Source organism: Mastacembelus armatus, chromosome 11 (genome assembly GCF_900324485.2).
Source record: "Mastacembelus armatus chromosome 11, fMasArm1.2, whole genome shotgun sequence".
Classification (NCBI taxonomy): domain Eukaryota; kingdom Metazoa; phylum Chordata; class Actinopteri; order Synbranchiformes; family Mastacembelidae; genus Mastacembelus; species Mastacembelus armatus.
The window spans coordinates 2,978,994-3,002,819 of NC_046643.1; the positions used below are offsets into that span (position 1 = coordinate 2,978,994).

A 23,826-nucleotide genomic window follows, 5' to 3' on the forward strand; every position below is an offset into this window, starting at 1 on the left:
CACAGTTAGAGATGACTCACAGTCCAGCAGAAGTATTGGCTAACAGGGCATGGACACAACGTGATCACAGCCTGTTGCAGAAAGACCAATATGTTATGACACTGAGGTAAACTGATTTGCTGATGAGACACAGCAACCTAATGATCTGAAATCTAATCTGGTATGTTGAGTCTTGGTGGTTCATGCTGGAACTGAAAAGATGCAGTCAGTCTGATGAGTGTGTATCAAAGGCTTCTGCTGTTGTGCTTCCCTCCTTTGAGGAAATGGTTGAACAGACTCGGCTGTCGATATGGAGAGAAGCTTTGCATTCTGACGGTGTGGATGTACACTCATTCATGTAGAGACATGAACCAATAAGTGTTATAAAAGCCAAAATGGTTTTAAATATAGGAACCGATATAAAACATTAGACTTCCATAATGTCTATATGCAATAACATTCTAGATAACTTTTTAAAGGACTTAGAATCAGTCCCGCTTTAAACTGTGATGTATCGCGCAAAGAAAATGTTTAAGACAATGAAAAAAGCACCACAAACTTCATCATTGAAACAGAGATCTAACCATATAATGGTATGTACAATGTACATATGCCAACAATACAAGAGATGAAAAGAGATGAGGGGATTAAAACCACTTATCAAACTCCCATCATGCAGATTAGAAGTTACACAGGAGACCTGAGGAGTATCATCTCTGGTGGTGTGCAAGGGCCACGCCCTTCATGTTACAACTAGTAAGAGCTCAATTCAGAATTATACACAAAGCACTGATCCTTTGAGGCCTCCGTGTTGATGTTTTCTTTTTAAGGAGGGAATTTGAGAGAATGGGAGTAAAAGAGAAAAGTAATACCAAGCGTCATAGAGTGTAGAGGGATTATGGGGGGCCGGTGTATTGCCCGGCTATTCGTTTTTCTTTGTGCAAAGAAATGTCAGAATAAGTCTTGGAGGCACCCATGGGTACCCTTTTAGGGCTTGTCACTGTGCGGCGTGGCCGTAGCTTCCTCAGTATCCAAGGACTCCAGTGATTCTGGAGCATGGGTGTCCTCATTGGGGCTGCCCTTGCTGCTAGGGCTGGCCCCGCCCTCAGCTGAGGTGCTGCTGCCACTGCTGCTGCCGCTGCTTCCACTGCTGCCACTGCTGCCACTGTTGCCACTGCTGCCACTTGTCTGGACGTCTTGGCCCTCTGAGTTTTCCAGCATCTCCTGGATGAGCGGTGGCATGGAACCTGGGATCTCCATCTTCAAAGAGATGACTCGCTCTGCTCCTGTAGGACACCGATGAGGACAAAAAATAAAACTGGAACATGAGTTCTTTCTTGATCTTGGAAAAGTAGTTTAAAAAAAATCTTTTAAGTTTTCAATGACATCTCACAGGTTTCCATAATTAATAACATCTTAACACTATGGGATGATAACTGAACTGTCTTCATTCAAAAATGAAAACCATAAGATGTGAAAAAAAAAGTGGACATTAAGTGCTACGTGACGTCAACAAGATTTGTTGGACCAGACATCTTATGTAAAATAAGACTAAAAAAACCTCCAAATGCAGGAAGATTTACTGACAAGCCATACTAAGCTGTTTAAAGGACACCAAGCATGGAAGAGAAAAAAACCAATGACTAAAATCAAGAATGAATGATACTTAAAGATGAAAACATCACACTATGCAATGAAACACTGCAATGAGATAAACCTATGCAAAATTACAATTAAGTATAAGAGAAGGGCCTTAACAGTGAAAGCTACAACAGTGATGAAGTAAGGGGAATCCACATAACGTCTTCAGGCAGGTGATTTCAAAGTCATAGGGCTGAGGTCTGCAGGAAGTTCTAGAGAGACATTTGCAGATCTCAGAGTACAGTCAGGATTGAACTGGGTTAAATAGGGGTTAAATTACCCCGGTACCAGGCATGGGACCAAATTTGTATTTCCAGATGTATTACCAAAGATCCTCGGACATATTTGAATAAAGTCCGACAAACTATATATCATATGAAATGAGAAAGTCAAATTGTATAAATTCAAATGGTATAAAGCAATTTGGGACTGAATTATCACAGCGACTACAGTTTCTTAATGTTTAACAAGAGTACAAATATTGGAAAAACGCTAGTTCTTACCTTTGCTGTTGTGTTACTTCATACATATACTGAAACATTGTTTGTCAATGATGACTGACGTATTTTGTAGCCAATAAAAAGCCCTTTCCAGCAACGTATCACACTGTATGGCGGGTAAAGGGGATTTAAACGGCCCCCACCACTACAGTAAGTTGCCTTGACAACGGTGGGCACGCAGCGGACGAAGCTAGAGGGGGGAGGGGAGTCATATTTCATATTTTACAGCGTGAAATAATAAACTGGAAAGCTTTTCCTTCAAACGACACCAAGGTCATCAATATAACCCTTAAAATGTAAAGACAACAGCTAGTTTAATTTGGGTATGTGTTGTTCGGCCGTGTGCCGAGAAAGGGGGGGGGGGTAGCTCACAGGTTTAAAAGCTCAGCACTATGAGCCAGTCCAGAACGTGCTTTAAATGTTAATAACAGGCAGCAAGTATAAAGAAGGTAAAGTCAAGGTAACTGTTTTTGGACTGTAGTCCAACACAAATCTTAAGTTTAGCTTTTGGGAAGTGTTCTGCATTGGAGGCCACTGCAGCTAAACTGGACAGCTCTTGCTCTCTACATGCAAGCAGACCTAGATGTCTCTGTTTCAAAATCATCCTGGAATTTGTAACTGCGTTTAACCTAATGTAAGGTGATGATGAGTCATCCTTTTCACCTTTAGCGCTGATGCTGCGCAGGTCTGTGATCTTCATCAGCGTTTTGGGGAACATGTGAGGTTTACTGGGCCGACGCTTCCTCACATAAATCTTCAGAGCTTCTAGGAGAGGCTCCTGAAGCTGGTCCACCTTGGAAGGCTCCTCTAGGTCTTGACGGTCTGTGCACACACACACACACACACACATATGCAAATCAAGTCAATCGTGAGGCTCAGGAATGACAAATTCATGTCTTTATCTGATGTAGACAAGCTAGAGGCTAATACATGTATCACAGTGTAAAGCCTGGTTTGATTAAGCAGGAAAGTTTATCTCATTGTGTCAACTCATTTGCTGAGGAGAAGGGATTGCTATGATGGTTCTAATTAGATAACTTGAGCAGAAAACTCATTTGAATCCTTTATTTGACTAGTAGTGTTCAGCTCTGATAACTGTGAGATAAGTACTGGGATAAATACTAAACAGCAGGGAAGCAAAAACTGAGCACATTAAACTCAACCAGCAGACATGGCATTCCAAACCACGTCCAGAGTCTGACCTTGTTTCTGCACACAGTGATAATAAGGACGACTCAGTGGTGAAATACATCAGCACCCCTGCGTTCTGAATAGAGACACTGGCTCGAAATGTTTGGGGCTTTTTATGTGGCAGTTTCTTTTGTCTCCAGGTTTCTCCTTGATATTCATCATCATGTTAGTGGCATTTATTTGGCTTTATTGTAGTTCACCCACTGATACTGTGAAGAACTACCTTGATTTTATTTTCATCACATCATAATTTCTCTATTATTTGCATATTTGCATGTTGCATGCCCTAGCTAAGTATTTAAGGTGTAGGTGAAAGGACTGAACACACTGGTGATTCTCCCCTTTATATTTCTATATCAGGGCTTTTTAAGGACAACTATACTTTTTTGCAAACTAGGTTAGTGATAAAGGACAGCAGATCCTCGTTCTGTGTACAATATAGGCAGACATTCAACTGAGAGGGATATCTGGACCAACTTGCTTAGCCTGCTGCCATCATCACCTGACACCACAGGAAATGACTTCAGGAGTCTGACCAAAGGTACACTTTTCAGTGTCAAATTCCTTTGTTTTGTTATGTCCCCTCTCAGTTTCACACAGAACCATGGTCGGAAATTTGAACTACTTTAACTGGAACTTCAGAAGGTATCACCTGATTGATCAGATTCTGAAAAAATGTGGTTTGAACAGAATTTGTAATGACAGACTTAGTGGTCAATTGAACAAAGAATTGATCTATTATATAAGTCACTCATTTAGCAAATAGTTGCTTGTTCAACCATCTCAAATGTGAAGAATTGCTGCTTTTCTGTTTCATGTGATTGTAGCTGGGATGTTTTTGGCACTTGTCAAAATTTACACCTGCTAATTTCTCCTGCATCCTGCACACCGACTACAATACAATACAGTACAATTAACTACAATACAATACTACAGTACATTGTTCATTTACTCTGGACTATATCCCACAATGTGAGTTGACATGCATTATTACAAAATAACCAATATTTCATCAGCGTGTACTCCATAATCAGTTATATGAAAAATGAATCAGCAGATAATAAAACTAACTGTTAGCTACAACCCTACTTTAAACTAAATCAACCATGGTAAATGGGTTGCTGAGGTTTTACATGTGATAATCTGTAATAAAGCTTCATAGTAATGCGACACCAGAATGGTGTCTTTTGAAAAAGTCACATGTGACCCTCTGACCATTACATTTCACAAGCAGCAGGCCTTAGGGTGGCAGTGTGTGCACTGAAATCAGCAGTTGTTGAACCTGCAGTCAAGGTGTTTGATTAAAGATCCAATCAGAGGCATCTGGCACTTTTCATGGATTATGCAAGACCATGCAATATCTGCAGGCTCTGGGGATTGAGTACATAAATATATACTGCTGAATGAGGCCCCGGTAGCGATGAAGCCTGAGCACCGATGAAAATAAAGGGTAGATGAGACTGATAATTAGCCCTGAAGCTGTGTAACTTTCTGTGGACACACACTAAAACTTTGTGGAAGTGGGAACAGAGTGCTATCGTAAGTGTACCCTGACATGAAGTAGTTAGCCATGCTTTGGTTTCCTAGTGGAAAACAAGCAGGACAGGCACATTTCCTCTGGGAAGGTGCAGGGGCGTTGCTGTGGCATACATGTACACTCATCCTCGCTCCTCTGTCCTTCCCATGTTTGGCAGGAAAGTAGTGCTGCCTCACTCATGGCAACCTGTGCTTGACCTGGTGTCTGACTATTGTGGATGCTTGCTTACTTTCTTTCCTAACTGGACTGCAGCTACACTCAATATTTAACTCTGGGAATCAATATGGCCTGACTATGTTGAATGGAGACCAGTCAAGCATGGTTTAAATATGTAGTGGATCAGTTTATTCATTCCACTTGATGTACTCCTTTCCAAGACTACACTATCAACTCTGTTGATATCTTTATCAGAATCTGAATTTTATTACATATATGATGTAACCAATCTGCAAAAGGTTTTAATTTAATGTATTCTTCTTACAGAGTGAAGGAGCAATCCGATAAGTGACTTTCTGGAGTTTCTGGAGCTGAAACTTCAAGACCAAATAAACCAGAGGTTTTTTCAAATTAAAAGCTGGGAGCAGATTGGTCTAAGTCATTATGGAATGATTAACAAGATACTAAAGAGAGAAAAAATATTAGATCTGCTTGGAATAGTTGTTCATCTAGCAGCAGTAACTGAACAGAGGAGCAGCAGCAGCCGAGTGGACTCAGAACCAGTGAGTCCGGTATAAACACCAGTCAAGTTTTACAGCATAAGTAGCAGTCAGAAGACCCAGGAAAGCCAGTTAGAGTTTATATAGCAGGGTAGTGTTGCACAGCTCTGTGTTCTTCTCTGGTTTAATCAGAAATATAATATTTATCATAGTCAGAGTCTGTGTGATTAGAAAATCAGATGCCAGGAGTTTTATTACAGAACGATTCAAGAAACTATGTCTGGTGTTGCATTTACTGCTGCAGCTGTACTGTATAAACTGTACTTATACAAATTTTAAAACAAAAAGTAGAAAACAAAGATGCAAAGCAAACCGAACAGCTAAAAAAAATAGATGCTGCTATACTTATTAATAATCTGTTTTTGTCATTGTCTGTGTGTCTAACTATTTAAAGTGGAGCTACTTTGTTGTAGTAGTTGTGGAGTATAATATGTGAAGGTGTTTCTGATACAGTTTTTCTCCAGAAACTACATGAATAAAATATTCAAAGGATTAGACATTCACATGCGTTGTGCTGCGTCTCGGTTTGTGGAAGAAGCCACCAAACTTCACACTGCAGGCTCGATATCTCACTGGCCAGTGAACTATAATGTTACCACTCTAAAAACGTATGAGGTCATTTAGAAACATCGTCCCCATTGCATAGTTTTTTCCATCAGAGAGCACTGGCACTGGCCTCACTCCATTCTTATCTCAGCCACAGTTCTTTAATAACCAAATTGTAGTATTGTCCTTTTTCCCCGCTGTGCCCTCCCATCCCCTCACTAAATATTCGGCGCTCTGCCCTGGCTCTCCCACCTCCCGAGATGAGACAGATGGCGCTGAGAAGGCCTGTCTCTGTGTCGTCCATCTCGATGGGCAGCAGCTGGTTGGCAAAAGTGAACACCAAGTCAGTGAGTGGGCCGAAGCCAGCGTTGTGCATCTGCGTGCGGTTGAGGGTCAGCCCGTCTGAAAAGGTCATGGTGTCCTGGTCAGGCGTGTACCTTGTACAGATACGCAGAATCTGACAGGGAGGGAAGGAAGGCAGAGGGACACTGAGTCAGCAGAGATATCATGGACAGGAAACTCTGAGTGACTTTAAGTTAGAGGACTCATCTGTGGAGAGGAAGCTGCAGATAGTTTGATTTGAATTTAACCATTAAAACAGATCAAGGGCCAAACCTATGACTAATTCTCCAGTTTTCTTCCATTTTAGTGTTCATTTTATTGTTTTTGAGAGGTCACTGTTTCAGTCAAAAAATATTGTAAAGAGCTTTCAGGAGACAGACAAGCCCAAAATGGGGCAAAAAGGAGCTAATAGTGAATTTGTCATGTAACCACTGACATGACTCCAAATGAGAAAATGTCTGTTTTGTGTATATGTGGGCTCAAGCCTTTGATGAGAACACAATAATGATATAAAATATACACTGAAAATCAAACTGTCCTGCAGGTTTGCCCAGATTGAACCTGTTATCCATAACACAGGGTGTCATTTTTACTTGCAGACCTTTATTTACCTGATACATCAGACTGACCACACACATAAACTTCCACAGTGAGAGTACTATGTTTCAGAAGTCTAACAAGTTTCCAACCACAAGCACAACCAAATCAATGACCTTCCACACACTTAGAGAAAATAACCTTTGTGTCTCTCTGCTGCACTGCATGTGTGTGTTTGAGTGTGTACACCTAATGAAGCAACTGACAGTGGATGTGAAGCTTACAGTCGCCTTTGAAGCTATTTGAGTGGGCTGGCTCTGACAGTGAGTGGCAGGCGTGTCTGCAACATGAAACAGAATAAAACATGGCTACTGGTGGTGACTCACACCGGCTGGCCATGCCTGCGTGCACACACACATGCAGACACAGTGTTTGATCTTTCTTCTGACACTCCCTCACCCAGCCCCCTATGCACATTATCTACGCCCTTCACCACAGAAATGTGCTGGTGAGCGGATGTTGATGGCTGAACAAGAGCCAGAAAATCATCACAGCCGGCCCTCAACTTCTCACCTCTGTGTCCCTGGGAGTTCACTGTTGCTCCACTGCTTTGTCATATCTGACAAGTATGACCTAGTCAAACAGTCAATACAAACTCCAAAATCCATTTAATAATGTGACAGCCACAGACACTGAATAAGGTATATGGAACAGATCATCTACATTTGTTCATCCAGGATAAGCCTTAATGTTATTTAGCTGCTTTGCATTTACACCTCACATTGATATGCATCTTTGTGCATTAATTATAGATTTTGTATTTTAAAAAGACACGTGCATTTTTGGTCAAGTTCAATGAAACTTAAGTTTTGTTTTGTTGTTTTTTCTGTAATGTTTAGATCCACTTTATCCATGATAGTCTAAACATAAAACTGTTGAAGTTAGGGGTGCATTTAGATATATAATGTTGTCATAATAGCATCTTGAAAATAATATCTAATGATAAGGCCAGTTTGAATTTGACCTTTCATTTGGATACATGTAAATACAACACATTTTGATGTCACTATCAGTGTCATTTAGACATTTTTTTAGACAGATTTCGAGTAGGCATTAGCTGCTTTCCATCACTGAACCAAAACATGTAGTAATACTCTATATAATAATATATTGGTGAGTCACAACATTAGCTATCATCAGTCACAAATCACAACTATTAGAGATAAAATTCAGCAGATGCTTCCTATACCTGCAATAAATGATTCTTCTACTACAGTAGCTCTTGAATCATCTGTAGGACCTCAGTTATGTTTAGACTGCTTCTCTCCCATAGATCTCTCTGAATTTAAATCATTAGTTGCTTCATCGAAATCATCAACCTGTCTCTTAGACCCCATCCCGACTAGACTGCTTAAAGGCACCCTGCCATTAATGAACTCATCTTTATTGGACTTGGTAAAAGTATCAGCTAGTATCATGCTACGTACCACAGGCCTTTAAGACTGCAGTAATCAAACCTTTACTCAAAAATCCTAATCTTGATCCAGGAGTCTTGGCGAATTATAGACCAATATCCAACCTGCCATTTATTTCTAAAATCCTAGAAAAAGCTGTTGCTAAGCAGCTATCAGACCACTTACACAGGAATGAACTATTTGAAGATTTTCAATCAGGATTTAGAGCACATCATAGTACAGAAACAGCACTGTTGAAAGTTACCAACGATCTTCTCTTAGCCTCAGATAATGGACTTGTTTCAATACTTGTCCTCCTAGACCTTAGTGCAGCATTCGACACCATTGACCACAACATCTTATTACAGAGACTGGAGCATGTGACTGGTATCAGAGGAACAGCGTTAAAGTGGTTCCAATCCTATTTATCGGACAGATTCCAGTTTGTTCATGTCCATGATGAACCTTCCACACGAACAAAAGTTAGTTATGGAGTTCCACAGGGCTCTGTGCTAGGACCGATTCTGTTCACCCTGTACATGCTTCCTTTAGGATATGTCATTAGGAAGCACTCTATTAATTACCACTGCTATGCAGATGACACTCAGTTATATCTATCTATTAAACCTGTTAACACAAACCAGTTAACCAGACTCCAAGCCTGTCTAACTGACATAAAGGCCTGGATGACCAGTAACTTTTTACTTTTAAACTCGGAGAAAACAGAAGTCATTATATTTGGGCCAAAAAATCTCAGAAATGACTTTTCTCAAATTATAGCTACTCTAGATGGCATAACCCTGGCCTCTAGCACTACTGTAAAAAACCTTGGAGTTATTTTTGACCAGGACATGTCCTTTAACTCACACATAAAACAAATCTCTAGAACTGCATTCTTTCACCTGCGCAACATTTCCAAAATTAGGAACATCCTGTCTCAAAATGATGCAGAAAAACTAGTCCATGCATTTGTTACCTCAAGGCTAGATTACTGTAACTCATTACTATCTGGATGTCCCAATATCTCCATAAAAAGCCTCCAATTAATCCAGAATGCCGCAGCCAGAGTCCTGACAGGAACTAGCAAGAGAGATTATATTTCTCCTATATTGGCTTCTCTTCATTGGCTCCCTGTAAAATATAGAATAGAATTTAAAATCCTTCTTCTCACATACAAATCCCTTCATAATCAAGCTCCTTCATACCTTAAAGACCTCATAGTACCATATTATCCCAATAGACCACTTCGCTCTCAGAGTGCAGGTCTACTTGTGTTTCCCAGAGTTTCCAAAAGTAGAATGGGAGGCAGAGCCTTTAGTTATCAAGCTCCTCTCCTGTGGAACCAGCTCCCAGCCTGGGTTCAGGAGGCAGACACTCTCTGTACTTTTAAGGCTAGACTTAAAACCTTCCTCTTTGACAAAGCATATAGTTAGGGCTGGCTTCAGGCAACCCTGAACCATCCCTTAGTTATGCTGCTATAGGCCTAGACTGCCCGAGGACCATCGGTGCACTGAGCTCCCCTTCCGTTAAAGGGAGTTTTTCCTCTCCACTGTCGCCAAGTGCTTGCTCATAAGGGAATTGTTGGGTTTTTAGTTTTAGTTTTTGTAAAGTGCCTTGAGATGATTTGTATTGTGATTTGGCGCTATACAAATAAAATTGAATTGAATTGAATTGAAATCAGTGGGATGGAAAGTCTACAGCAGCTGCCACAGCTATGAATTTGAAGAGTTTAAATGCCTTGTAGGTGTATTTGCACGGACATTTCTGTCCAAATCTCTTTATTGAACGCAACATATTTGATTTTAAAGTTCAGGTATAATTTGCTGTTAATTTACTGTTAACATGCTTAACAGTAAATCAGATGCCAGCATTCTTTTATGGCAACAAATTACAACTTGTACAAATTACACACAATTAAAAGAATGTTTCTGTGAAGAATGTAAGTGAATGTGTTTGTTAGATGAACGTGAAGCTTGAAGATGCTTTATGACTTGGATATAAAAAACTAACAGTAACAAAGTCATTTCTCATAGTTACACCATGAAACACCCTACACTAATAACACTAAAATGACTCATACTCCTTCTTCTAAAAGCCTGCTAACATCACTAGTACTAGAATTATAGTCCAGGTCACAAAATATGACCATAGCAAGCCTGTCATCACTTTCTTCCCACTTTTTCTTCCTTCCGCACTCTTTAAGCAATGAGCGCTAATTAAATCACAGCCCCCATCCTCTATCCCCTGCAACCACAACAGTCAAGGATACACATGGGAGACAGCAGAGGAACAGTGAAGAGAGACAGCCATTTCCCTTTTCCATCCCATTACTGTGGCTGCATTAGTACAGTACACCGCTCCACTCAACAGCTCCTAAATAACAAACAAATATTAGGCTGTGGCCAGCAGACTCTGCAGACATTTCCGTCTCTGTACTCCATAAAAGATGCACAGCATCATTAACTAATGCAGAGTGAGTGACTGCCCAATATTAAAATAAAATAAATAAAAACAATTAGAGGCTGAGAAATGTGTGTAATCTGATCTCCACTACAGACAGCTATTTCACATGAAGAATTGAACTGACTGGTATAATCAATTAATCAGCTCTTGCTCACTCCCACTGGGCAGCTAAGGAGTAACGTCAGTAACGTCTGACGATTGGTCTAATGGGAGGAGGGCTTGAGGTTAAACCCACTGGTGCTCTGGAGATCTGAGGTTATTGACTCAGCACAGTCTGAAATAATAGATTCTTACTCACTTGTGGAAGAAAATAAATAAAGTGGTGTGTTTATTTAACTGTTTTATGTAACTGCTATGAACAATGGAGACAGTTTTATCCTGAATTTCTGAATAATTTAGGAGAGTTTAGACTCTAGTGAAGAAACATCTAAACTGTGCATCTTCCAGTGACTATAAAAGAGAAACTAGTCCATGGTATGGAGACTGATATGCACGAAAGGCAGGAACTTGAATAGGACTGGACTGTACTATGCTAACATGAAAATATCTTTTTATGCCACTGTATGAATTTATGGATTTAAAATGATTTTCGAAATGTGAAGCATCAGGCACCGTACTGTAAGTGGATACACAGTTTATTGCCATTGGGTTATATCAACATACAATAGTCACATTTATTATCAAATTCATGATTCATGAACTTCTAAAATGAAGCCATTTGGTTCTCTTTATTACTATGAAAATAGGCCAAATTAGCCAATCTTAGCTGACCCAGAGATAATGCATACTGCTTTTAATTGTTTGATGGGTGGAGAACATATGATCTTCCTAAAATTTAAGTTAATTTGGAAATTCAGTGGGCAGTAATTGATGTCATCAGGTCACAAGAAAAAATGCTGCGTCCATTTTCCATTTCAATGATTAAATACATTTCAAAATAAGATGCAGGTACCCAGCTAAACAATGAGCCAAGGAGAGCTGCAGAGTGAGATGACGATTTATTGTAGGTTCATCTCTACTTGACTGTCACATTGTTGTAAATCTGACAACTTCATACATTGTTATTAAAATGTATAATCTGTTTAAATAAACCCTACACAAGTCACAAAATTTTGCTGCATTGCTGGAAAAACATGTCCTTCAACTAATTAAGTAGTCAGTGTGTCTAATTGAAAATACTTAGTCCATTTTTATGTGCAGCTGTAATAATGCTATTAAACCAGGTTTCAGATAAGCTGCAGGGCCATTAGATTGTTAGATGCCAACTACCAAATATTTAGATTCCTTTTGTGTTCTAGTGTGTGTTTTTTTCCAGTTACAACCACAAAATGTTGCAAATGGCATTGTATATTGGTATATTGGTCTAATTCCTGTAGAGCACCTTTCTACACTTAAGTGCACTCAAAGCGCTTTTACACCATTTGCCCATTCACCCATTTGTACACACACTCATACGCTGGTGGAACAGCCACTGAGGGCATCTTTGTGTTCAGTGTCTTGCCCAAGGACACTTCAACTTGTGGACTACTGAAGCCAGGGACCGAATCACCAACGCTGTGGTTCATGGCCAACCTGCTGTACCACCTGAGCCACAGCCGCCCCTATGCCTTTAATGTAAGCTTCATCATGCAGCATTTCTTTTCCCATTCATATGCTTAAGAGAGAAAGGGTCTCTGTTTCAATACGAGCATGATCTTGTGATATCATGACTAGCTTGGAGCCGGACTTCACATTTTTATTTAGCTAAAGGATTTGATGTCTGCAGAATATCATCAAATATTATGCTGAGGTCAACACCCACCAAAATATCCAAGCAGGCAGCTTTCAGGAGTGTGATCTGGTCCGCGATGGTCAGCCCTGTGAAGCCAGGCACTCGTTTGGCAAACTCCACGATCTTGATAATGCACTTAGTGGCCAGCTCGCTGAACTTGTCCCATAGGCCCAGGTCCAGCCTCACACGGTGGTCTGCACTCGAGTTCTGTAACACACACATATGCAAACACACACACAAAGAGAACAAGGTGTCAAGGCAAAGAGGCAGGTACTTTCATCATTGCACAGGCTGTTGCTAATAATCTCCTCAATACACCCTCTTCATTCTACTCTATATGTGTCACACTTACATACAGTAAATAGGCTCCATAAGACCTGAGCTTTCAAAAACACTGGCAGGGTTGTTGTGAATACGCAGAGCTGAGCTGGATGGCCGGGCCCTGCGATAATGAGCGCAACAGTGTCAGTGGGATGATTTGGCAATGATGGGATGCAGAAACAGAGCTGTCACTGGTAGCACAGATTTGAAGCCAGAGGTTCCATTAATACTGCTATAGGGTCCAAAACCTACACAAACACTAGAGGAAAGTGGGGATGAATGGAACACAGGCATAAATACAATGCAATGTGCAGATAGAGGAAAGTGTGAGTAAAAGTATTGTAAGAAGCCAGACGGGAAAGAAAGAGAGGAAATGACAGATGAAAGGAAGGAAGTCAATTATGGAAGAAGAGTAAGGCGCTGTGGAAGGGAAGAGAAGTCACTGTATGAATCTTCTGAGTTAGGGAGGTGATGTGTCAGCTACGGTCAGGTCAGTTTGGTGATTTATGGCCTTTGATTAAAAATCGCAGCAGCTGTTGACTCCCACCTTTCACTACAACTTGGATCACGTTTTTCTTTTTTTTTAGTTTGGGCCATTGTTTCTATCAGTAGTGGTAACAACATACTCACAAGAAATCTGAAATCTGGTAACATGGTAACACTGCTCTAACAACATCTGACAAGGCAAGAAACACAAGCTGTCAGACAGATTGTAGACAGGTTACACAAACCACTTTATCTGTATGTTTAACAGAGTGAGAACACCTGAAATGCTGCTAATAACCCTTCACTCTGTACAGTAAATCCAATAAGCTGCGATGGGTATAGCATTGGGGCTGGGGTCAGGTGGTGTTCATGTATGTCATGTGTGCTGCAAGTCTAAATAACAAAATAAGTGATGGCTGAATTCCTTTTGGGTACTTCAATTCACAGTCCTGGTATTGTACATTAATTTCCATCCATTACTGAAATATTGTGGAAAACATGGGAACATATGATTTGCTTGTTTCCTGTATTAATGTGAGGAAGGTCTCCTCATTACTTGACATACATCTAATGTTTTTTTGTCTGTTGCCATTTTTCATCTCTTCTGGGGAGGCTTGAACAAGGCCTGTAATTCATGATTAACAATTTGCAGCTACAAAAAGAAACTCAAGTTGTCATAGATTGCAGTTATCTTTTAATTCTACTAAAAGAATCTGGACTTAGCAGCCCCTGAAAAAAGAAAGGGCCTTCAGAACAGGAGACAGTTTGAAGGAGAATGAGCAGCAGTTGGGGAATTGTTTGGGTGTAGCTGGGGGTGTTGGCTGATGGTGGGAATGGAGCATCTGATGATCATTTTGTTTTCTGATGGTTTACATGAAATAGCCCATCTGTTCTACATGAGCAAGGCTCCACGTGCAGCAAGGACACAGATCACACTCACAGTGAAGAAGGAGACACACGTTGGAGGGACTGTCTTCACAGAATCTCTAGCAGGTTTATTTAGTTACAATATAAGAATATATTGACTTATGTGTGTTTGTACAGGTACACACACATTATATTTTCTAGCTTCATGCGTCAGTGTTATGATGTAGATTCTGAGTTCCGGTTTTTGGACTTTTATTTTGGTTTGTTCCAGTTTCCTCATGTATTGTTCCTAGGTTGCTTTATGTTCATTAGGTCCGATTAGTTTCACCCGCTGGTCAGTAGTCTTGGTTTTGTCTTATACCCCCTGTGTTTCTTTGTTCTTTGTGGGAGCATTGTTTTGCATTATGGTCAAGGAAGAGAAGGTTTGTGTTGTTTTTACACCGAGTGGCGTTTTTGTTTTTTGTGCCTGAACCCTGGACGATCCAGGGAAAATAAAGCCTGCGTGTCCTGCATTTGGGTCCTACCTCTCCTCCTTCATTATTACATCACCAACACATTCTTAACAGAATGCTCCCACCCCTAATGGAGCTAGCGAACACCGCGGGGAGGACACCGGAGGAGAGATGGAGCGGGTGGCTCTGTTTGCTGGCCGCCTGCAATCCTCTGGGGATTACCAGGAAGTTATTGACTTGTGGTGTCGGTTGGAACACGAGTTTCGTCACCCTACTCGGTACATGACGAGGGATGGGGAAGCTATGATGGCTTCCCTCTTCTCCAACTTGCACGCCATACTGAGAACGTGCCTGACAGCCCGGCAGTGGTGCCTAGCCTCCCTCAATCCCTCAGCGCGAATGCCAGAACCCGAACCTCAGTGTGGCAGCGTCCCCGTCTCCAGCGTTCCAGCCCCTGGCGTCCCAGTGTGCCAGCGTCCCCGTCTCCAGCGTTCCAGCCCCTGGCGTCCTAGTTGCCAGCATTCCAGCCTCCAGGGTTCCAGTTTCCGGCATCCCAGTCACCAGCGTCCTCTTGTCCGGAGCCCCAGTTCTCTTCCCAGTCGCCAGTGTCCCAGTCCCCGGTGTCCCAGTCCGCGGCGTCCCAGTCCTCGGCGTCCCAGTCGCCGGTGTCCCAGCCTCCGGCGTTCCAGTCTCCGGTGTCCCAGTCACCAGCGTCCCTGCTGGCTTCCCAGCGCAGGAGACCAGAGTCCCACCTGGCTTCCTAGCCCAAAGAACCAGAGTCCCTCTCCGCTGCCCAGCCCAGAGAACCACAGTCCCTCTCCGCTGACCAGCCCAGAGTCCAGAACCTCAGTGCGCCGATAAAGCCATCCCCACTGAGGTTCCTTCCAGGATCCCTGGGGCGCCCACGCCGAAATCCCGTCTCCTGTTCCAGCCGCTCGGCGGCGAAGCGAGGTTCCCCCGTGCCGAATGGAATGAGGTCCAGCCTGTTCCTGTCTAGCCAGTCCCAGTCCCACGGCATCACGGCGAAGATGCGCTGCCAAACCAGAACCAGAGTCCAGCGCTGCAGAGCCCGAACCAGAGTCAGAGTCCAGTGCTGCGAAACCAGAGCCACAGCCTAGACCGAGCGCGGTCAGTGCCACAGAGCCCGAGTGGCGCCTATTCCTCTCTCGCCTGAGAGGCCGTCTCCCCAAACGGCCTCGGATCTACGCCTGCCTGAGAGGCTGTCCACCCGAACGGCCTCGGACCAACGCCTGCCTGAGGGGCCGTCCACCCAAACAACCGCGGACTTTTGCCTGCCTGAGGGGCCGTCCTATTGAACGGTTTCGGACTTTGTTGATACCCGGAAAAACCCTGGATTGATCTGTCAGAGCATTGTTGGGACATTGTGTTCTGCTTCCTCCCACCCACCCTGGATCTTGTTTTTTGGACTTTTCTTGTGGCCATCTGGAATCCGGCCTTAGGGGGGCGGGGTTGTGTTATGATGTAGATTTTGAGTTCCGGTTTTAGACTTTTATTTTGATTTGTTCCAGTTTCCTCGTGTATTGTTCCTAGGTCACTTTATGTTCATTAGGTCCGATTAGTTTCACCTGTTGGTCAGTAGTCTTAGTTTTGTCTTTATATACCCCCTGTGTTTCTTTGTTCTTTGTGGGAGCGTTCAAGGAAGAGAAGGTTTGTGTTGTTTTTACACTGAGTGGCGTTTTTGTTTCTCCCTGCCTGCCCGCCGAGTGGCAGAGATCTCCTGTGCCTGAACCCTGGACAATCCAGGGGAAATAAAGCCTGCATGTCCTGCATTTAGGTCCTACCTCTCCTCCTTCATTATTACACCACCAACACATTCTTAACATTCAGTAGATTTAGTTTGAAAAAATGCTACTGTCCATTAAAGTGCTAAGTCTCACGTTTGAGTAGCTTTGCATCAACAAAGAAAGACCTCTGAGTGTCTTTAACTCATATTATTAAATATGAATATTAAATATTTATGATGTGTATATAATTCCAGCCCCCAAATTAAGCAGATAGAAAAACAAATTATAGTTGGAATGTGTTTTTAAATGAATCAATGAAAAGGGTTAAAACTGGCTGCTGCAAGAGATAATGCAAACATTTGGTATTTGGTTTGTAGCTGCCTATATAATAGGATTAACCAACATAAAAAATAATTGTTTTATGAAAATGTTGTGCTAAGTAAAGGACATTTCTTGATGTAACCCTTACAAATTGGCAGTAATTTCATTAATTATTTTTATGGTATGATTAATATATACAGTGGGTACGGAAAGTATTCAGACCCCTTTAAATTTTTCACTCTTTGTGTCATTGCAGCCATTTGCCAAAATCAAAAAAGTTCATTTTATTTCTCATTAATGTACACTCAGCACCCCATCTTGACAGAAAAAAACAGAAATGTAGAAATTTTTGCAAATTTATTAAAAAAGAAAAACTGAAATATCACATGGTCATTAGTATTCAGACCCTTTGCAGTGACACTCATATTTAACTCACATGCTGTCCATTTCTTCTGATCCTCCTTGAGATGGTTCTGCTCCTTCATTGGAGTCCAGCTGTGTTTAATTAAACTGATTGGACTTGATTAGGAAAGGCACACACCTGTCTATATAAGACCTTACAGCTCACAGTGCATGTCAGAGCAAATGAGAATCATGAGGTCGAAGGAACTGCCCAAGGAGCTCAGAGACAGAATTGTGGCAAGGCACAGATCTGGCCAAGGTTACAAAAGAATTTCTGCAGCACTCAAGGTTCCTAAGAGCTCAGTGGCCTCCATAATCCTCAAATGGAAAAAGTTTGGGACGACCAGAACTCTTCCTAGACCTGGCCGTCCAGCCAAACTGAGCAATCGTGGGAGAAGAGCCTTGGTGAGAGAGGGTAAAGAAGAACCCAAAGATCACTGTGGCTGAGCTCCAGAGATGCAGTAGGGAGTTGGGAGAAAGTTCCACAAAGTCAACTATCACTGCAGCCCTCCACCAGTCGGGGCTGTATGGCAGAGTGGCCCGACGGAAGCCTCTCCTCAGTGCAAGACACATGAAAGCCTGCATAGAGTTGCCAAGAAACACATGAAGGACTCCCAGACTATGAGAAATAAGATTCTCTGGTCTGATGAGACCAAGATTGAACTTTTTGGCGTTAATTCTAAGCAGTATGTGTGGAGGAAAACCAGGCACTGCTCATCACCTGCCCAATACAATCCCTACAGTGAAACATGTTGGTGGGAGCATCATGTTGTGGGGGTGTTTTCAGCTGCAGGGACAGGACGACTGGTTGCAATTGAAGGAAAGATGAATGCGGCCAAGTACAGAGATATCCTGGAAGAAAACCTCTTCCAGAGTGCTCAGGACCTCAGACTGGGCCGAAGGTTCACCTTTCAACAGGGCAATGACCCTAAGCACACAGCTAAAATAACAAAGGAGTGGCTTCGGAACAACTCTGCGGACCGTTCTTGACTGGCCCAGCCAGAGCCCTGACCTAAACCCAATTGAGCATCTCTGGAGAGACCTGAAAATGGCTGTCCACCAACGTTCACCATCCAACCTGACAGAACTGGAGAGGATCTGCAAGGAAGAATGGCAGAGGATCCCCAAATCCAGGTGTGAAAAACTTGTGGCATCATTCCCAAGAAGACTCATGGCTGTACTAGCTCAAAAGGGTGCTTCTACTCAATACTGAGCACAGGGTCTGAATATTTATGACCATGTGATATTTCAGCTTTTCTTTTTTAATAAATTTGCAAAAATTTCTACATTTCTGTTTTTTCTGTCAAGATGGGGTGCTGAGTGTACATTAATGAGAAATAAATGAACTTTTTTGATTTTGTCCTTGGTATTTCTCAAGCTTCCCATGTTCCTTCTTTCTGATGTTGCTGTCACTTGGGATTGCTACATCTACCACTATGGCCTTCTTCTGCTGTTTGTCCACCACTACTATGTCCAGTTGGTTAGCCATCACCAGGTTGTCAGTCTGTATCTGGAAGTCCCACAGGATCTTAGCTCGGTCATTCTCCCTCACCTTTGGAGGTGTGTCCCATTTTGACCTTGGGATCTCCAGCCCATATTCAGCACAGATGTTCCTGTACACTATGCCGGCCACTTGGTTATGGCGTTCCATGTACGCTCTGCCTGCTAGCGTCTTACAAGCTGCTGTTATATGTCTCCATGGTGTATATCAGTATGCTGGTCTCAGTGATGGTCACAGTAGGGATTGTTCGTAATGCTGCATTCACATCTTCTAGTAGACTTTCAGAGGATACTTCATTTAGTTTTGGTAACCAGCTGCAGAGGTTCCAGGTGCCCAGCTTACTCAAGATCTTCAATCTCAGGTCAGCTGGTCTTGTGTTGAGTGTGTGGGGGCTTGTTATTGGGGCTTCGTACCCAATCTCAGGTGGGTATGACATTATTTCCCCCCTGACCTCTTGTCCTGGCTCCTCCTTGCCATAGCATTTGTGTTATAGCTCTTCAGTTTCTAGTTGTGATAGCATTTACCGTTTGCGGATGTTGGAACACTGAGCTACTAGTTGTTTTGGTGCTAGTCCAGATGGTGGGTTTTGAAGTTTCCATAGGTTCCACATACTCTTCATGCAACCGCTCTCCCTGGGGTTACTCATGTGGTAGCATTCCAACAATTCTCTATTCTCAGCCCTCGTCCATGAGTGTCGTGTTCCAGTAGCCCACTTCTCATCAGGCTGCCCTGGCTCCCTTATGCGGACCTTGTTGATTCCTCTGTTTCTAACACTCATTAGTAATGAGGTAAGCCAGTAGTCTTATGAACCTTTCCTTCTGTGCTCACTCTATATGATTTATTTACAGTGCAACAGCTTTATGGGCAAGAGTTTGACCATATAAACAATACTGTGCATATAAACTCATTTAATTTTAATGTACCTTAAATACATAAGTGAGTATTTTCAGATATAGAGAGGAAAAGAACTGTGGAGGTTAAAAATATTTGTCTGTAATCTAAGTGCACAACTGCTAGCTAATCTGTGGTGTATTTTTTGGATCTTCAGGTTGTTCATGGAGATGTTTTTTTTCCCAGAATTTTGATCTGCACTTGCACTTATGTCTGCATGCTGTTATAAAGCCCTTGGTAGGTGATGAGTACCCAGAGCGATTCAGCAGTCTCAGTAAAGATGGAAACAAAGTCTTTGTGGAGTTGTAATTGCATGTCATATAGTATTGTTATAATAGTATTGTTATTATGGTCAAAAAACAAAAATACTAATAGGGCGTGCAATCCAATCCACTTTATTTATAGAGCACATTTAAAACAAGTCGGTTGGCATAGTGCTAAACATAGTGCAGTTACATTTATACAATGAAGAAAAATAAAAAAACAATAAAATAAGCACAATAAAACCAATTGACAATAAATAAAAGCAATAAAAAGAAAGATAAGCTAAAACCCAAAAGCAGATGACTCTCAGTCTGAGTTAAAAGCCAAGGGATAAAAGTGGGTTTTGAGATGTTTTTTAAAAACAGCTAAGCTAGAGGCTTGTCTCACATGGAAAGAAAGTTTATTCCAAAGCATAGGCCCCATGACTGAGAACGCACGGTCTCCTCTGCTCTTGGGTCTGGTCTTTGGAATGCAGATTTCAGAAGAATACAGCAAAAAGACAGATCACAAGATTTCTGTTAAATCTAGCCATAGGTATATTTTTTTAATCAACCCATTCATGTCAAATTTCATATAATTAGTCTCTCCGTGTTTTACTCTTGTCAGGGTAAAGAAAAGCCTCTCAAACAGCAGTTCCCAGAAAAAGAAAATTCCATATACACCACGTACAATTTATATTTACATGTATATATACACTCATAACATAATGCACTCCATCTGCACCACAAAACTCTAGCATCCAAAAAAATCATATGAAAAAGTCAACAGTTCTATAAAACAGTCTGAACACAAACATTATCCTCTTGAACCGGATATACTGCAGGACTGCAGGATCAGACTAAGAGTTGAGTGTACATATTTTTAAAAAGGTCAATTTATATGCTAGGAATAAAGAGATGGTGCAGAAATACAACATTTTTTCAAAGTCAATTTCAAGTGAAAACTAAAAATATGTGGATGAGCCTGTAAAATACCAATTATGTATACGTTTTATATTGCAGAACACAGAAAAAGCTGTCTCCATTGTTAAATGTGGTTATAAAAAACCCTAATCATTGCAACAATATTACATAGGTTTCTGAACAGCAAACTGGTTTACAACCTGCACCGATAATTTGAACTGATGTTGAGGCAGGTTTTACAGACTGACTTCCTCAAAGCTGGAGAGAAGTAAGTGGAAAACCTGACAAAATAATATGATGTTGTTTACTCAAAATCCAATATGTACTCAATATATAGGACCTGTTTCAGCATGAGAGGTCTTGGACACTTCAGTGCCCTCCAGCCGCCCAACTAGCCCACACATGGGACTTTCAAGACAGCCAGAGCAGCTCTCCCCAGCACATCAATCCCCCTGAGGTTGTTACTGTGAGGCAGTTAGCACACTGGACACTGTCACGAGCAAACGATCTATTGTCTGGACACCCACGGGAGAAAGGGAGATAAAGAGAGCTAGAAAGCCTCAGAGAGAGAGGGAGAGAGAGAGAGAGATCATTAAATATGATCTGGGGTTAAGTGAGAGGCCCATTAGGGCTGTGCTTAAATCACAGACAACGAGCTGCAGTCAACACAACAGCACCACCGATGCACATTCCACTGATTGACGTCCAATTTGATGGGGATAGAGGAGGTAGAGGTGCCAAGATGTGCGCGTGTATGTGTGTGTGCATGTGTGCATGTGTTAGCGAGAGACAGAGAGAGTATGCACAATGCACATATGTTGGGGGGTGGAGGTGGCTTATATTAAAGCAACTTATCTTGCTCTTCCCTCTGGGTTGGGAGGGAAAGGGTAGGAAAAAGGGGAGATGGTGAGAGGGGGGTGACATAATTTCAGTCAATTACAGCGGTCCCATAATTCAATAGAGCAAAACAAGGAAGTTGCTGGGGAATTCTAATTTCATTTAAGATCATTTATCCAAACAAATTAGACAAGTTGCGACATTGGAAAAGAAGCTGGCAGAGTAGTAATGAGTGCTTTGCAGTTTGCCACCATGTACAGATGCAGAAAGACAAAAGGCAGTAAATGCAGCCACACCTATGATGGATAGCTATGGCGTACAAACTGTAATGGGGCTAATAGCTTCAGGCTGGGCTGTGTAGCGTAAGGCTGTAGCCACAGCCTGGAGCCGCTGGGTCCTGCTCAGCGCTAATGTTTATTTTGTCTTTGAAACTGCCAGCTCATTTTTCATCACCATCACTGTCAATGAAACGTTATTCATTGTCGAGCTAAGCCCTCTTACTCGCGCAGGCAGTCATCTCCACTAACCCAGAAATGAACTCCTAAATCACTGCAGACTAGGATTTGAATATTTCACCAGATAATTGGAGCTTTAACCCAATCTAGGGGTGTGGGAGCTCCTCTTCTGTTTCCGACAACGAGGACTCAAAAGGCACATCAGGATCTAATCGCTTGTAATAATGAGGAACTTCTCACAGCCTGTGAGCGAGCATAATTACCACTGATCCAGATTAAGGTTTTATCTGCCACTCCAGCAAACAGCAAACACTGGCTTTATATCATAACCGGGGAGCAATATTTTTGCTATTATGTCCTACTACTTTCAGATGTGGATTTTGCTTCAATACAGACTGTTTATTTTGTAAAATCAGGAAGTGTCTCGTGGGAGAAGGAATGGGATGAGGGTGGAGTAGAGAAGAGCTACAGCGATTAGCAGCTTTGTGTTTGGATTGAAAGTGGAAAAACAGAGTTATGGAGAGATGGAAGCTGACTGTATATTGAAACGACAGCAGTAGCAGTGTACAGCTGCTCACTGCGGAGAACTAATAGCAGCACTGTATGCCAGATTGTGTTTTGCCATCTCTCACACATCTCTGCTCTAAAGGTTATTGTCAGTGGCTGAATGACTTTCATCACTGCAACAAGAGAGCCATTACAGCACATTATAGCTGCTTAGTGGATTTGTTTATCTTAGTATAAACAGTATTTTATATGATTGACAGGTGTCATGAGATTTCCAAAGCTCTCTCCAACGTATCATTACCCATACACCTCCCTCCTCCTGCTCTCCAGCAGTCTCTACAGAACAGCGTCTGTCGAGCACCGACTGTAATCTATATGGAAGTCAGTTTAAAAACAAACACATTAAACAACTCCCTGCACAATTCTGCTATGCTTACTTGTCAATCAAGTGCCACTCTCTCTACTGGCTATCAACCTACCAACCGTCCCAACCATTTGTCTGTCAAAGCATCAACAAACTCAGCCAAACAGGGATTTGTGGCATCAAGTGCATGCTGTTACTCACTCTGGAGGTTTTCTCAACATTTGTATGACCTCTAACTTTTGCACTTAGTCATGATGAGGGCATAGCCATCCCTCAGGGGAAGGAGACACTGTCACTCAGACGTGTGGAAAGTGCACATGTCCAAAGAGGGTCGGTCAATTTGAGACTGGAGAGTGACGCCCTGATGTGTCCAAATGATGAGATTCTTCTTCAAGGCCTGGTGTTGATTAGCATTCCTTTGCTATGTGGTCTCTCACAGATTGTTAGTTTAGTGCTATATTTGAAGGGTCAGTGACAGCAGAACTCTCAACCTTGACGTCTGCTGGGAGATGACGGGTTGGGCTAAAGTCTGACAAACATTTGTGCCACCCAGCTTAGCTCCATGGCATAAATCTGAAGCTTGATTTATGGGAGCAGATAATGACACAAGATGGATTAGAAGCATTTATTCTATTTTTCAGACCAAAACTTAAGGATTATGTCAGTGTCTGCCTCTACCCTGTCTGATGGGTAGCTGCTTGGCTTTCAAGCATTTCCCTGATGAGGCTTTGCTGTTGGCAGCTGCAACATCTTTCATTTCTGACAACTCATTTTTAAATTTCTCTTTTTGCAACAAATAAAAACTGGGGTAAACAAATCCTGCTGGCTTCTTGG

At 42.1% G+C, this 23,826-nt stretch overlaps 1 protein-coding gene across 1 annotated transcript in view; it reads right to left on the reverse strand.

Annotated features, from left to right (window-relative positions):
- Positions 1-23,826, reverse strand: part of LOC113126777 (retinoic acid receptor beta) — a 72,968-nt gene continuing 49,142 nt past the window's right edge. The window contains exons 5-8 of the mRNA XM_026300910.1: positions 12,708-12,884; positions 6,363-6,567; positions 2,784-2,942; positions 1-1,265 (exon numbers count right to left, since the gene is read on the reverse strand). Coding sequence (XP_026156695.1) covers positions 967-1,265; positions 2,784-2,942; positions 6,363-6,567; positions 12,708-12,884 — 840 coding nt within the window. The 3' untranslated portion in view covers positions 1-966. The remainder of the gene's footprint in view (positions 1,266-2,783; positions 2,943-6,362; positions 6,568-12,707; positions 12,885-23,826) is intronic.